The sequence below is a fragment of the Trachurus japonicus genome, chromosome 2 (assembly GCF_045865225.1).
Source record: "Trachurus japonicus isolate A0001 chromosome 2, Traja_1.0".
Classification (NCBI taxonomy): domain Eukaryota; kingdom Metazoa; phylum Chordata; class Actinopteri; order Carangiformes; family Carangidae; genus Trachurus; species Trachurus japonicus.
Window position 1 is genome coordinate 2,316,515 of NC_140908.1, and position 14,178 is coordinate 2,330,692.

The 14,178-nt window shown below is 39.0% G+C and overlaps 1 protein-coding gene across 1 annotated transcript; it reads left to right on the top strand.

Annotated features, from left to right (window-relative positions):
- Positions 1-780: 780 nt before the first annotated feature.
- On the top strand, positions 781-12,619 carry LOC146990535 (histone-arginine methyltransferase CARM1-like). Its single transcript, XM_085804040.1, has 13 exons — positions 781-885; positions 1,634-1,766; positions 2,764-2,889; positions 3,774-3,892; positions 4,004-4,108; positions 4,208-4,318; positions 6,586-6,763; positions 7,618-7,708; positions 9,545-9,626; positions 10,282-10,367; positions 10,460-10,549; positions 12,258-12,395; positions 12,492-12,619. Exons 1-13 carry the CDS (start codon positions 781-783, stop codon positions 12,601-12,603), a joined length of 1,476 nt encoding a protein of 491 aa, XP_085660166.1. The 3' UTR covers positions 12,604-12,619.
- The last annotated feature ends 1,559 nt before the right edge of the window (positions 12,620-14,178 follow it).

Genomic DNA, 14,178 nt, shown 5'->3' on the forward strand with positions numbered 1-14,178 from the left:
GTAGGTTTGTTACCTTTAATGTTAACTTTTAACAAGTTGTGACCTGCACATTCACCACGCTATGAGATAATAACACAACGTTACCAGACAGAGTTGTTTTAGAGGGAAATTCATGCGAAACTGCTGATGCACGTTGCCTTCAGGGACAGTTTTTCATCAAGCAGTCTCTGCATTTCCCTCTAAAACAACTCTGTCTGGTAACGTTGTGTTATTATCTCATAGTGTGGTGAATGTGCAGGTCACAACTTGTCCACCAGAGCGTTGTGGAGTTGTTGGATTGTGTATTTGATGAGTTTGATGAGGGAAACCAAGTAATCCCATGAGCCTCTGTAGCGTAGCTCTGAGCAGCTCACGGCTCTGCCCCGCCGTTCTAAAAATAGCTTGCACCGACAATTAAAGGTAACAAACCTACTGCTATGACTATAGGGATTATGGCAATGGGCCAATTTGACAAAATGTTGAACTATCCCTTTAAGCTTTCACCTTAACGTCCAAACAGCTACCTAAACTGAGCTTCCTTGTTGAAAAACTCAGCCCCTCATGTTCAGATTGAGTTTTTAAACTTTGTGTTAAAAAGAAACTTTCTTCTTAATGTGAAGCTGTAACACAGGAAACTCTGGATTTCTCATCTTAACTCCTCTCTTCTCCCAGTTTTATTCCCTCCTCTGTCTCTCCTCCCCCTTTCCCTCCTCTCCTCCTCCTCCTCCTCCTCCCTCTCTCTTTCCTCTCCCGGCTCTGTCCTCGCTAAAAAGAGCGACTCGCCTCCACACTGAAGAAATAATGGAGGAGAGAGGTGAGGAGTCGCTGGCTTTTTCTGTCAGGGTCTTCACCGTGCAGGAGGAGGAGCAGAGGGCCGTGGAGGAGCTCATGGAGACTCGAGAGGAGGTAACGCTTCACACTGCACTCGTCTGCTTTATAACACAGTTTATTTGAGCAGGCATTAAAAAAAAACAGAAGAGAGAGAAGAAGGTAAGGAAGAAAGCTTTGCTCGTGTTTTAATTCAGTTTTCTGCAGAGCTTGTGCACCTTTAAACACATTTAGGTTACTCATAGGGTGTGATAAGTATGGAGTTTGATCTTTTAACCACATTTCTAATGAGACTGCCCATAAGCATATAATTATATCTATATATATATACATATATGGGACATATTTGGTTTGGTTTGAGGTTTTTAAGTTGTACTTCTTTCCTTTTTTATATATATATAGTTATCTTTTTTTTATTGTGCAATACAAGTGACAAACATAAAGACACACACAAATGACACAGCACAAGATAAGAAGGAGCTAACACCGCAACACAGCGGCCAAAAACAGTAAATGAATTAAGATAAATTGTGATAAAGAGAAAAAAAGAGAGATAATTAAAATATTTAAGAAAAAAAAAAGGTTTCCCATCTGTCGTTTCCACCCTTTCTGTCATTTCGTCCACCTTTTCCAAGCAGGTGCACCTTCACAGCCTGTATTGGCCGACTTTCTACCTGCACAGAAAGGAAGTTAAGGAAAGGAAAAGGGAAAGAAAGAAAGACCTAGGGCCGATGTCTCGTGATGAACATGGATCTAACGGGGTCATTAATGTGCTGCGCTGTGGTCTGAGGTGGGACGCTGAGTGTGGTTGTGTCTCTCTCTGCAGGAGGAGGAGGAGGAGGAGGAGGAGGAGGGAGGCAGGGAGCGGATCAGCGTGTGCAGACAGAGAGCCGAGCAGGAGCTCACCCTGCTCCTCACCACCGGCCTGGAGGCTCAGCAGCAGCTCACTGTGCAGGACGGTGAGGAGCACACACACACACACACACACACACTTACACAATGCTTGCTTATTCAGAGCGTGTAGAAGTGGAAGAGAGCGTGTGCCAAAATTAGGAGTTTTAAGGTCATAAAGGGTGAATTCCAGTTCCTATCCTAAACCTTAACCTTATTATCCCCTCAAAACCAAGAGTTAAGGGATATTCTGTGACTTAGAAATGGGACACCCCTTAAATGCATGGTTTTTTGTAGCCTATAAGTTAGCTGAGTTAGTTCTAAGTTGATATTCAAACAAATAATGTGTATAAACACCACAACCAGGGACACATTCAGCTGAAAGTCTCCACATACCACGGCTTATTGAAAGATAAACAGCAGCTGGAACTATGGTTAGATAAACGCTCTAACATTTTGGGCTGTATAAAACAACTTAACAACTACATTATTATTAGAAAAATTAGCATTTAGTAACTAAACCACAGCAACATGGCGTCTGCACCGTCCGGCTGTTGACAAAAGATCGTAAAATAAAAAATAAATGTTATTATACGCAACAATGAGGTAAATAATCCATAAAATTGACCTAAACTAAGATAATAAGCTCTAAATGTAGATTGTATTAAAGCTCCTTCAAAATAAAGGTAGATGTTTGTGTTAAAGCTCCTTCAAAATAAAGGTAGATGTTTGTGTTAAAGCTCCTTCTGCACCGACCGGCTGTTGACTAAAGATCATAAAATAAAAAATAAATGTTATTACATGCAACAATGAGGTAAATAATCCATAAAATGGGTCTAAACTAAGATAATACAATGGTTTTCTTAATATTTATATCTCTATTAAGAACAAAGAACAAAGAAAACAAAGAAAATACTGCATTCTGGGTACAATCTCAATATTGAGGCGATACAGCCCTTAAACTTGTCCCTCAACTTAACATCCTGAGTTTAAGGGTTAAGATGGGAACTGGAATTCACCCTTTACTGTATCTGATGTCTCAAAAAAAACACGATTTCTTTGAAGGCAACAGAGTGTCGGTCTTCCAGCTGACTGTTTCCAAGGAGATGGACTGCTGCCAGGTCGGAGGTCAGTCCTTCCTGGTCTCCGTGGGCAAGACGAGTCTCCTGCTGCAGTTCAACAGTCCAACCGGTTCGTACAGTCAACCAACCGTAACTTCTAAAAAATACTATACAGCTCTGGAAAAACTAAAGAGACCACTCCAAAAGCGATTAAAAATTGGGATTGTTCCACTAATGTTGATTTCTAAACTCTTCTTTAGTTTAAAAAGTAGTGTTGTGTTGTTTTAAAATGAATATGAACTTGTTTTCTTTGCATTATACAAGGTCTGAAAACACCAGAACTTTTTTGTTATTTTGACCTGTTGCCATTTTCTGCAAATAAATGCTCTAAATGATAATATTTTTATTTCCAATTTGGGAGAAATTTTGTCAGTAGGTTATAGAATGAGACAAAAGTGTTCATTTTACTCAAACATATACACTGCAAAAACTCAAAATCATTCCAAGAATATTTGTCTTTTTTCTTGTCAAAATGTCTCATTTCTAGTCAAAACTAAACTCCTTTCACCTAAAATAAGACTCATCGCCTAAAAATGAACTTGTTTTTAGATCATTTTCATTTGTTTCAAATAAATTTTCACTTAAAATAAGTAGAAAAATCTGCCAGTGAAAGCAAGTTTTTAAGGAAGAAAAACTTGATCCACTATCAGATTTTTCTACTTATTTCAAGTGAAAATATCCTTGAAATAAGTAAAAAGTGTCTAAAAACAAGCTACATTTTATGTGATGAGTCTTATTTTTGAGTATAATGAGATTTGTTTTGACTAGAAATGACATTTTGACTAGAAATAAGACAAATATTCTTGGTAAGATTTTGAGTTTTTGCAGTGTATGAATAGTAAAACTAGAGAAACTGATCATTTTGAAGTGGTCTCTTCATTTTTTCCAGAGCTGTATGTACAGTATATAGTAACTGTCGGTCAGCGTGACATTTGAGCTCGTCCTCTGGTGCAGATATGAAAAACTTCCAGAAGCTGCTGAGGAAAACCAGCAAAGAGGAGACCACAGGAGAAGAGAAGACAGGAAGCAGGACGCATCCCAACACGGAAAACGCTCCGACTCAGGACTACCAGGTGAGACTCTGTAGAGATGAACAGTGAACTACAGAGAGGAATGCAGGTGGCTGATGGTTGTGTATGTATGTGTGTGTGTGTGTGTGTGTGTGTGTGTGTGTGTGTGTGTAGTTCCACAGCTGTCTGTCCCAGCAGCAGAGCCTGCTCCAAGATTACATGAGGACGGCCACCTATCAGAAAGCCATGCTGGTCAACGAGACAGATTTCAGAGACAAGGTGACTAAGTTCAGTTAGTTTAACGTGATTAAAAATTAAAATGAAAATAAAAAACGCCACATAAACCTGGTCCCCTTCTCTTTTTCTTGTCTTGTGTAGATAGTTCTGGACGTGTGTTGTGGTTCTGGTCTTCTGTCTCTCTTTGCCGTCCAGGCCGGAGCCACTAGAGTGTACGCCGTGGAGTCCAACCCCATGGCCAAGTTCACACAGGTCAGTACGGTTAAAGCTCCTTCAGAATAAAGGTAGATGTTAATGTTAAAGCTCCTTCAGAATAAAGGTAGATGTTAATGTTAAAGCTCCTTCAGAATAAAGGTAGATGTTAATGTTAAAGCTCCTTCAGAATAAAGGTAGATGTTAATGTTAAAGCTCCGTCAGAATAAAGGTAGATGTTTGTGTTAAAGCTCCTTCAGAATAAAGGTAGATGTTTGTATTAAAGCTCCTTCAAAATAAAGGTAGAAGTTTCTGTTAAAGCTCCTTCAGAATAAAGGTAGATGTTTGTGTTAAAGCTCCTTCAGAATAAAGGTAGATGTTTGTGTTAAAGCTCCTTCAGAATAAGGGTAGATGTTTGTGTTAAAGCATCTTTTTTTTTGAATGAATGAATCCTCTTATGGATTATTACTTAAAATGAAACATAAAATAAAATGTAAAGTAAAACATAGGACCGTTAAATCCTCCGTCTGTACACACAGGTTTGGTCTTAAACTCGACAGAAATGAAACGACTGTTTGAGTCTCTACAAGTGAGACTTGAACCTCCTGACTGTGAGCTCACAAGTTGTGTGTGTTGGCTTTGCCAGAGCTTAAGGAGAAGCCACAGCCATGCATATACACACACACACACACACACACACGCATACGAACACCCACACAGAGTACATACATCACATGCAGAGCATGGCATTCTGGGGAGTTAATGGGTTGCAGCAACATCTGGCCCACAGTTCAGAAGGCTAGGGGCTGGAAGGAGATGCTGATACTCACACCGAGCAGAGATCGACCGATATATGAGGATCATATCCCTCTTTCACACTGAGTTTTGCATCCAACTTCATCAGAAATCAATGTATTTCCACTTTTGTTTTATGATCACTGACTAAAATATGAGCTCCATCATATTATGGATGTCTATCAAAGGGAGGACAGATGTGTTGGTCGGCCATGCTTCTTCCTGGGAGCTCCTATCTTCTTGAAGATGCAAGAGAAGTCTCCAAACTCGTCCTGAGCTTCAACTAAAGACGTCGTCTCCATCAGGGCACAGGAAGTCTTTCAACAACAACAACAACAACAACAACAACAACAACAACAACCTACATTGTGCAACCACACAGTCAACATGTTCCCAGAGCTCCGACACAACCAGTTCCCCTTTGAGTCTGTTTGGCAGCAGCAGCGCCGTTGTTGCTCGCCGATAGATTACAGATGTTCTGTTGTGTTTTTACCACCAAAAAGTTCCACTATTCGTTGGTTTGTTCGTCCTGTGCTTTACACACACGGGGTGAAACATGGCAACAGGAAAGACCCAGATACAGTACACTCTGGCTGGCAGGCGGACGAGGATGCATCCAAGTGCATCGAAGTGAAGAACAAACAGGCGCTCAGGAGGAAGCAGGAGCAGATCCACGATGAACACGACCATCTGGCCGGGAGCTGTTCAAACAGAGCCGGGAGGAGACGGCTGAACCCGACGGGGACGGTTAGAGGCCTGAGGAGCAGAGAGGAAACCCTGGTGGCCGTGGATCTCTGACCCTGTACAGCTGGAGAACCCGTTTCCAACAGCAGATATGTTGAAATCCTTAAAAACACACATTGATGATCTCTACTTGCCTTTTCCTTCCAGTCTGGAAAGGTGCAACGTTATCAGATGCCCAGACTTAGATTTAGATTTATCTTTGCACAGTTAAAAATACACAAATGTAAATGTACTTTATGTATACAGCCCTTTGCAACAACCCTTTCAGTGAACCAAAGTGATTTACAATAGATAATACATTTAAAAAAAGAATAAGGAAAGACAATTAATAACAATAAAATAGAACAAAATAAAATGAAAAGTAAAAGGAACAGTGCTGGAAGAGGCAAAAACCCAAAGAGCTTATTAGATAGATTGTTGACCTATAGTTAACAATGAAAATATACAAATGAACAATCAGAAATATATAAATAATAATAATAAAAAAGAAAAATTACACAAAGAGATAAAACAATCAAAATATATAAGTAATGGTAAGAAACAAAAGAACAAAAAGTAGTTTTAAAGGAGATTACACAAAGAAATTGGGAATGTGTGTTGCATAATTTGCCGCCCGTGTACCGTGTTGTAAACTGGCCTCTGGTTGTAACATATTTTGGAGGACCTTTTTCTAAAATAGTCCTTGAGGTGAGCAGGAATGCTTTCCTCCTTTATGACCTTATAAATAAAAAAAAACATGTCTGATAAATTGTCTGGATATATTAAATGTTGAGAATTGGACGTTTCAGATCTTGGTCCAGAGCAACAGTTTGTCCGAGAGGATCCGGGTCCTGGAGGGCGAGGTGGAGGAGGTCAACTGTCCCGACATGGTGGACGTCATCGTCTCCGAGCCGATCGGCTACATGCTGCTCAACGAGAGGATCATGGAGAGCTTCCTGCACGCCAGGAAGTGGCTCAAGCCCAACGGTAGGAACCAAGTTGTTCTGTTTTATTGCTTTTATTGCTGTTGTTGGTTCTCGTTTGTGTTTCTCATTCCATCTTAGCACAACTCCAACTAAAAACATTGCCGCACCCCCATTTCATCTATCCATCCCTGACAGTTTTTTTGAGCACTGTAGCACATTATTACACTGTATTATATTTGGTTTAGTTGTTTGGCTTCGTTGTGTTCTCAACCCATCCTAGCACAACTCCATCAAGAAACCCTGTTCTGGTCTTTGCATTGTTGCATCTCCATCCATTTCATCCATCGTAAACAGTCCATCTCACCTACAGTAAATGTATTAAATTGCACTATACTTCCTGTTTTTTGTTTTGTTTGCTGTTTTGTTTTTTGTTTTTTATAGTAGTGTCATGTAAATTTTCTCTTTTTGTAGTTTTATTGTCCGTTGGTTTCTGTTTGGATACGTTCCAATTTGTGTGCTGATTTTTGTGTTTCTTGTGGTCTTCCTGCTTTTATGAATTCTGTTGTTATGTCCTTGTTGTTCATTTTAATGGCTTTTAACACCTTGCCAGGAGGACTACAGTCTGAAATTAGCCTTTGGCTAACACTGGCACCTTTACATTTATTATGTTCATTAATGTGTATTGTCCTCCTTAAACAAAAAAAAGAAAAAGAAACTCCAGATCACAGAAGGTTTATTGGACCTTTTATTGCTCTTTATCTGGCAGGAGCAGTTTAATGACAGAATAGAATAAAATCTGAGCTTTTACAAACTTTAAATAGTGTCGGACAAAGAATTAGAAGAATTTTTCCGACTTTTTAATAAAAACAGAATCATATTATACTATGGTATGTTGTATTTTCCGTGTCTCTACAGGTCTGATGTTTCCCTCCTGTGGCGATATTCATCTGGCGCCCTTCAGTGATGAACAGCTCTACTTTGAACACTACGCACGAGCCAGTTTCTGGTCTCTCTCTGCACACACACACACACACACACACACACACACGTATGCACAGGCATAAATCCATGCATGAGAACACAAAGACACTGGCTCCCATTCTCTTTCTCTTACTCACACACACACAGACACACAGACACACACACACACACACACACACACACACACACACACTCACACACACACACACACACAGACACACAGTGTTCTCATTGCTTGACCTCAGTCAGGCATGTTTCCTGTTGGGTGTAAAACGCTCGGGTTCAGTCCAGTCCTGACTCACACACGCAGCCCAACTCAGATTTGACTGATAGGAGCTTTTTCTGGGCCGATAGGTTTAGGTCGAGGCTGATCTAATGAGCTTATAAAGGTTTAATGACGGTTTATAAACTGTTTTTTATGAGATAAAAAGGGTAACAGTGATGTGTCGCCTGCTGCGAGCCTGTCGTCTGATTGGTTGACTGACTTCTGAGTGTTCCAATAAAGATAAAGCGGGCGGGTCCAGCAAGGCTGTCTTTCAAACTGCCTCTGCACCAATAGGGTAGCGCTACGACCAATCAGAGCAAAGAGCAGGATGACGTTGGCAAAACACCAAATACATCCTTCTTCCAAATGAATGACTTCAGTGCAGTTTCTTGTTCAACTTTTAAAGAAAATGACAAGTTTAATTCTTTCAAAGTTGCTGCCAACGCCGATTCAAACGATTCCTTTGCCAAAGCCATCTTCTTGTCATGTTTTTCACCGTCGCAAGTATGTCGTCATGGCGTTAAGCCCGCCCAACGACTCTCTAAACAGATAGAGCGCTGTGATTGGTGAACACAAGCGGTGTTCGAGATTTAAAAAGTTCCTATGGCTCGTTTCTAGACCTGCGGAGCAAATATATTTGCTGCCGCTAGGGTGCAGCTAGATTTCTAGGCTAGTTCCCGTCTGTAGCGGAAACCGAAATCACCAAATTCACCAAAATAAAAGTGTTCACCAACATAAAACTTATGAAATAGACATTAACTTGTAATACAATAAAAGCAAAAGGTTAACTTAATGGCTCGGGGACTTTCTTGTAAATTATATTCCTTAAATTAAAGAGTTTCACCGCATTTTATTAGCTCGGTGCTTTTATTTTGATGGAAAGGCCTGTGTCTCCTACCAAAACAGCGAGTCAACAGCCCCAGACCGGAAATGACTGTTTCGCTGTGACATCACAGAGTTCAGGAAGTCCTGACGACTCATTGTTTAGATTTAAATACAGGCTGTGTGCATATATTTTAACACTTTTGATACTTCACAGTATTAACATTAAACTAAACCTTTAATACGCTCCATTTTTGGATGATGAATGAATGAATGAATGAATACTTTATTTCAAACATGTGAATAACATATTACACTTGAAGCACCAGTCGATAAAAACCTTGTATGTTTGAATGATGACATTGATTGATGATATTCTGTATTTGGTTATAAGCCTGTGTTTCATTAACACAGTGCGTGCTGTGTTATGCAATCTGTTTGTACATACAGTATGTGTATGCAAGCATACTAGCGTGTGTGTGTGTGTGTGTGTGTGTGTGTGTGTGTGTGTGTGTTTGTTATTATGGTCTGTGCCCTTCACTGCTCCTGTGCAGGTCAGGCTCAGTCAGCTTTGAGGAATGTAAAGTCAACTGTAAACTGATGTTGACACTGAGCGAGAGGGGTGAAAGATGAAAAAAGTTGTCTAATTACAGTAAAGCAGTTCAGAACATTAAACAGCACAAAAGAGGTTATTATGTTAAGTATTTTATTTTGAAAAGTTGAAAAAATCATTTCAATCTATCGAGTGTTTCCTTTTTGTTTGTCCGTCTTCAGGCAGCAGAGAAGCTTCTACGGTGTCAACCTGAGCTCTCTGCATGGAGCTGCAGTGGATGAGTTCTTCAGGCAGCCCATAGTGGTAAGATTCAGGAACACACTGTTGTTCACTATGTTTAAAACTACACAATCAGCATCTTGTAAGTGTGTTTTATATTGCCACACAGCATTAATATTAACACTTATGAGTATAAATGTGTGTGAAGAGATGCAGACTAGTCATATCTGTCCTCTGTTTAAAGGACGATATAAGTTTATATGCAATATGTGTATGTATATATGACCATATCTAATATAAATTAAGTCTTTAATTTATTTATTAATCATTAAAACAGTTTATATACATAGAAAAATCTATATGCACATATAATTTTCATCATCCTATTGTGGGATGGATATAAGCAAACATACATACATACATACATACATACATATAAATGAGCATTTTTCCATCTCTAAGAGGTTCATATTTAAAGGGATAGTTCAACAGCTCACGGCTCTGCTCTGCCGTTCTAAAAATAGCTTGCACCGACAATTAAAGGTAACAAACCTACTGCTATGACTATAGGGATTATGGCAATGGGCCAATTTGCCAAAATGTTGAACTTTCCCTTTAATCTTAATCGTTTTTTTATTGTGGTAAGACTTTACAATAAGACTACTCTATATAAATGATCAATGGTTTGTTTAGTTTTTTTATTCAGTTGTACTTTATTTTGACTGAACGTTTATTTCAGGACACGTTCGACGTGCAGGTCTTGATGGCCCGGTCCGTCAAACACTGCATCAACTTCAAGGAGGCTAAAGAAGAGGACTTACACAGGTCGTTGTGTTGTTATCACCGAGTGTTGCTCAAGTGTTCCATGCTGCTTTCGTTTTATTGTTACAAACCTTTTGTGTGTTGTTTGTTTCTAGGATGGAGATTCCTTTTGTGTTCACGCTGCTGCAGTCTGGGCTCATCCATGGCCTGGCCTTCTGGTTCGATGTGGCCTACCTGGGATCCACGTGAGTCACACTTTGTTCTGGTTTCACATCTTGTATTGTTTTTATTTTAGTGCGTGGAAACAGGGAAGATGTAGGGCAATGAAACATGTCCGCAACGACATTACTTTTACGTAAGTTTGTGTCATCAGTTCTACCTTCAGAAAATGTCTCCTAATGACAAATATATTACTGTAAGACTACAACAAGGTCTGTTTTTGAAAAGATGGGAAAGATGGATTATGTACAGTATATCACACCGGTTAGACCATCCTTTATCTAATGCTAAATCTATCTTATGTTCTTTTCCCTTTTTTGTTCCTTTCATATGGAAGCAAATGATAGATGGATGGATGGATGGATGGATGGATGGATGGATGGATGGATGGATGGATGGATGGATGGATAGATAGATAGATAGATAGATAGATAGATAGATAGATAGATAGATAGATAGATAGATAGATAGATAGATAGATAGATAGATAGATAGATAGATAGATAGATAGATAGATAGATAGATAGATAGATCTATCTATCTAGATAGATAGATCGATAGATAGGTTTATTGGTCACATGCAAAGCTAAAACCAAGGTTAAAAAACAGTGCAGTGAAATGCAAAAAAAACAAGCTCTCGACTGTACCAATGAAACACAAAAGTAGATAGAAAAAAAATATATATATATATCATACCCTCACTCTCACACACACACACACACACACCTACACACGCACACACACACACACATTTTAAAATAAAACAATTGTAAAGACATCACTGTCATTAATAAATAAACTAAGATAAAAATAAATATAATAAATAGGGAAGCCCATAAGAGTCCTTAAAATCATGGTATGTTCATAAGCCTCACTGCCTGTGGGAAAAAGCTCTTTTTCAGCCTTTCGGTCCTGGCTTGGAGGGAGCACAACCGTCTGCCTGAGGGCAGCCACGCAAAGAGTCTGTTGTGGGCTGAAAAAAAGAAAATGCGGGCTGCCCTCGACCTGCAGTGTTTGTTGTAGGTAACTTGCAGGCCAGGCAGAGGTGCTCCCAGGCTCTTCTCTGCACACCGAATGACCCTGCTCAGGGATTTCCTGTCCTGGACAGTGCAGTTGCCCTGCCACACTGTGATGTTCCCCATAAGCACAGACTCCGTATTTCAAATTAAAATGGATTAACAGAAATCCTTTTTCATTTTCGAAATATAGCTGCATAAATAAAATGAATAATCAATATTCATTCTTCAAGACTGCTCATTCTGTGACTTAATTAAAATAATAAAGAAAGGGACATTTAAGATTTCATTTTCAAAAAGGTACCAAATGTAAATGCATTAGCAGAAAGGCCTTTTCATTCCAAGGTCATAGCTGCATTATTTGACTCATAAATGAAACTAATAATTAAAATAATAATTTTCATTTTCTTCTTTAGGTAGCACATTTCATGACATAATTAAAAAGAAAAACCAAACAGAGAAATGCTTTTTCATTTTCATGAGAGTTTAGTTCTTTATTTTGTATTTTATAGATTTTATCTTTTATATTATTGAGGGAGGACCAGTCGTTCATATCTGTATTATTTATAGAATCACAAATATACGGCTGTGTGATTCAATGGTGAATTGTTATGTGAATGAACATGTGACCCATGAAAAATCATAATTAAAAGAGAATTGAGGAAAAAAAGAAAAGATGTGTTTTTTTTAGGTGTGTAACAGTGTAGTTTCTCTGCAGCACGGCGGTGTGGCTCTCCACGGCGCCCACCGAGCCTCTGACCCGCTGGTACCAGGTCAGGTGTTTGCTGCAGACGCCGCTCTTCGCCAAGTTGGGTCAAACTCTGTCTGGGACGGTGCTGCTGGCTGTCAACAGCAGGTAGAGACACACACACACACACACACACACACACACACACATCTGGCTGTTGTTCATCTCCTCATCAGCAGAATCCGTCTCTTTCTCTCGCTCCAGGCAGAGTTACGACATCCACATCACAGCCACGGTCGACCAATCAGGCTTCAGATCTGGAAACATCCTGGACCTCAAGGATCCGTTCTTCAGGTCACCTCTGATGCAAAATTGATTCTTTAATGAGCAGGTCTGAATCTTCCTCTCCTCTCATTTCTGTGGTAGTTCAGGTTAAGGGGAGACACTGCAGGTGAATAGGGTCAAAATTTAAACTAACAGATTTCACCATGAAACTTCCCAAGTTTATCACTCACATTAAGACAAATATTTTTTGTATTACAAGTTTTGTCAAATTTTATGTTTAAATATGTAAATGAGGCAATATCTAATGAAATATGCACCAATTTGCATACATTTCCAGAACAGAAATCTGAACAATGGATAAAGCTACTTTCAAAATTATTGTTTTATTTCATTGACATATTAGAGTCAGAAGTTTTTACAGAGGAGGATTTGGGATATCTCTTTTTATCACTCTGTAAATGAGAAAATACTGTCACCAGCCCTAAAAAAAAATCTAATGTCTCCATGTTTTTAGTAATAAAATGTTGTATAAATGAGGCTGTGAATGATATATCAACAATCCCCTCTGTAAAAACCTTCAGAATATAGAAAGGGATCAAACTGGAAGGTTTGGTGTCTGGAAGTGCTGCTGAAGCTCAGAGTCTGAGGAAAAACTCTTTCTGAGAAAACGGCCTTTAAAGACTTGTACTGTAAAATTCCATAGATTGTTAATGTAAATCATACTTTTACGATTTGTTGCGGATACGGAGGAAATGACAGTTTTTCAAGCCTACATCATTGTTCAGGAGAGAGAGAGCTTTACAATGATACCTGACATGACATGGGTCAGACTAACTGTTGGTGAACTGAAGCTGTGGCTCTGTGTGTGTGTGTGTATATGTGCAGGATGCCCACTTGGTTCAACTAGAGACCAGTCACAGCACCAGTAGGTGGCCGATGGTCCAGGACGGGGGGTTAGGGTCTCTCTCATCCAGACCGGGATGCAAGGTGAGGAACAGAGAGGTGTTGTATAGAAAACACTGCTCATGTATCTGTTCTGAGCTGAAGAAAACACCTCCAAAGACACGATAAACACACACAAACAGCTACAGTAACTTGTTGCAACCTGCTTTATTTACCTCCTTTTAGTCTATTTTCCTCATTTTAATCCACTCTTTAATATTAAATGACTTCTATCTTGAATGCAACAATGAGAAAACATCTATTTGACTGTTACTGACACTGTCACTGTCTCCTCCATCTCCAGAGGAATTGGAAAAGGAATCACGCTGCTTCCCTTCCACACAGTTGAGCTTGACTTAATTTTTCTTTTCTTTTTTTTTTTCTTTTTTTTAAATTTTTATAGATTTTTGTTAAACTAAAATGTTGAATTGAATGTAACGCCAAAGTGGAATTTGAATTTGTGACCCCAAAGTAACTTCAAACTTAAATGTCCTGCAGATATTGTATGTGTATATACTGTAAACATGCACATGTACACAAACACATGTAAGTAGTTTGCTGTAATAAAAATTTGACAAACTGGAATTTGAATTGAGTTTTTTTTTTTTAATCTTTATTCATTCATTTTCTTTTTAATTAGTGTACAAGTACATATTTTAGGCATCTGGAAATTACAAATAAAAAGAGTAAATAAGGTACCATATATAAAATGAAATAACAAAGA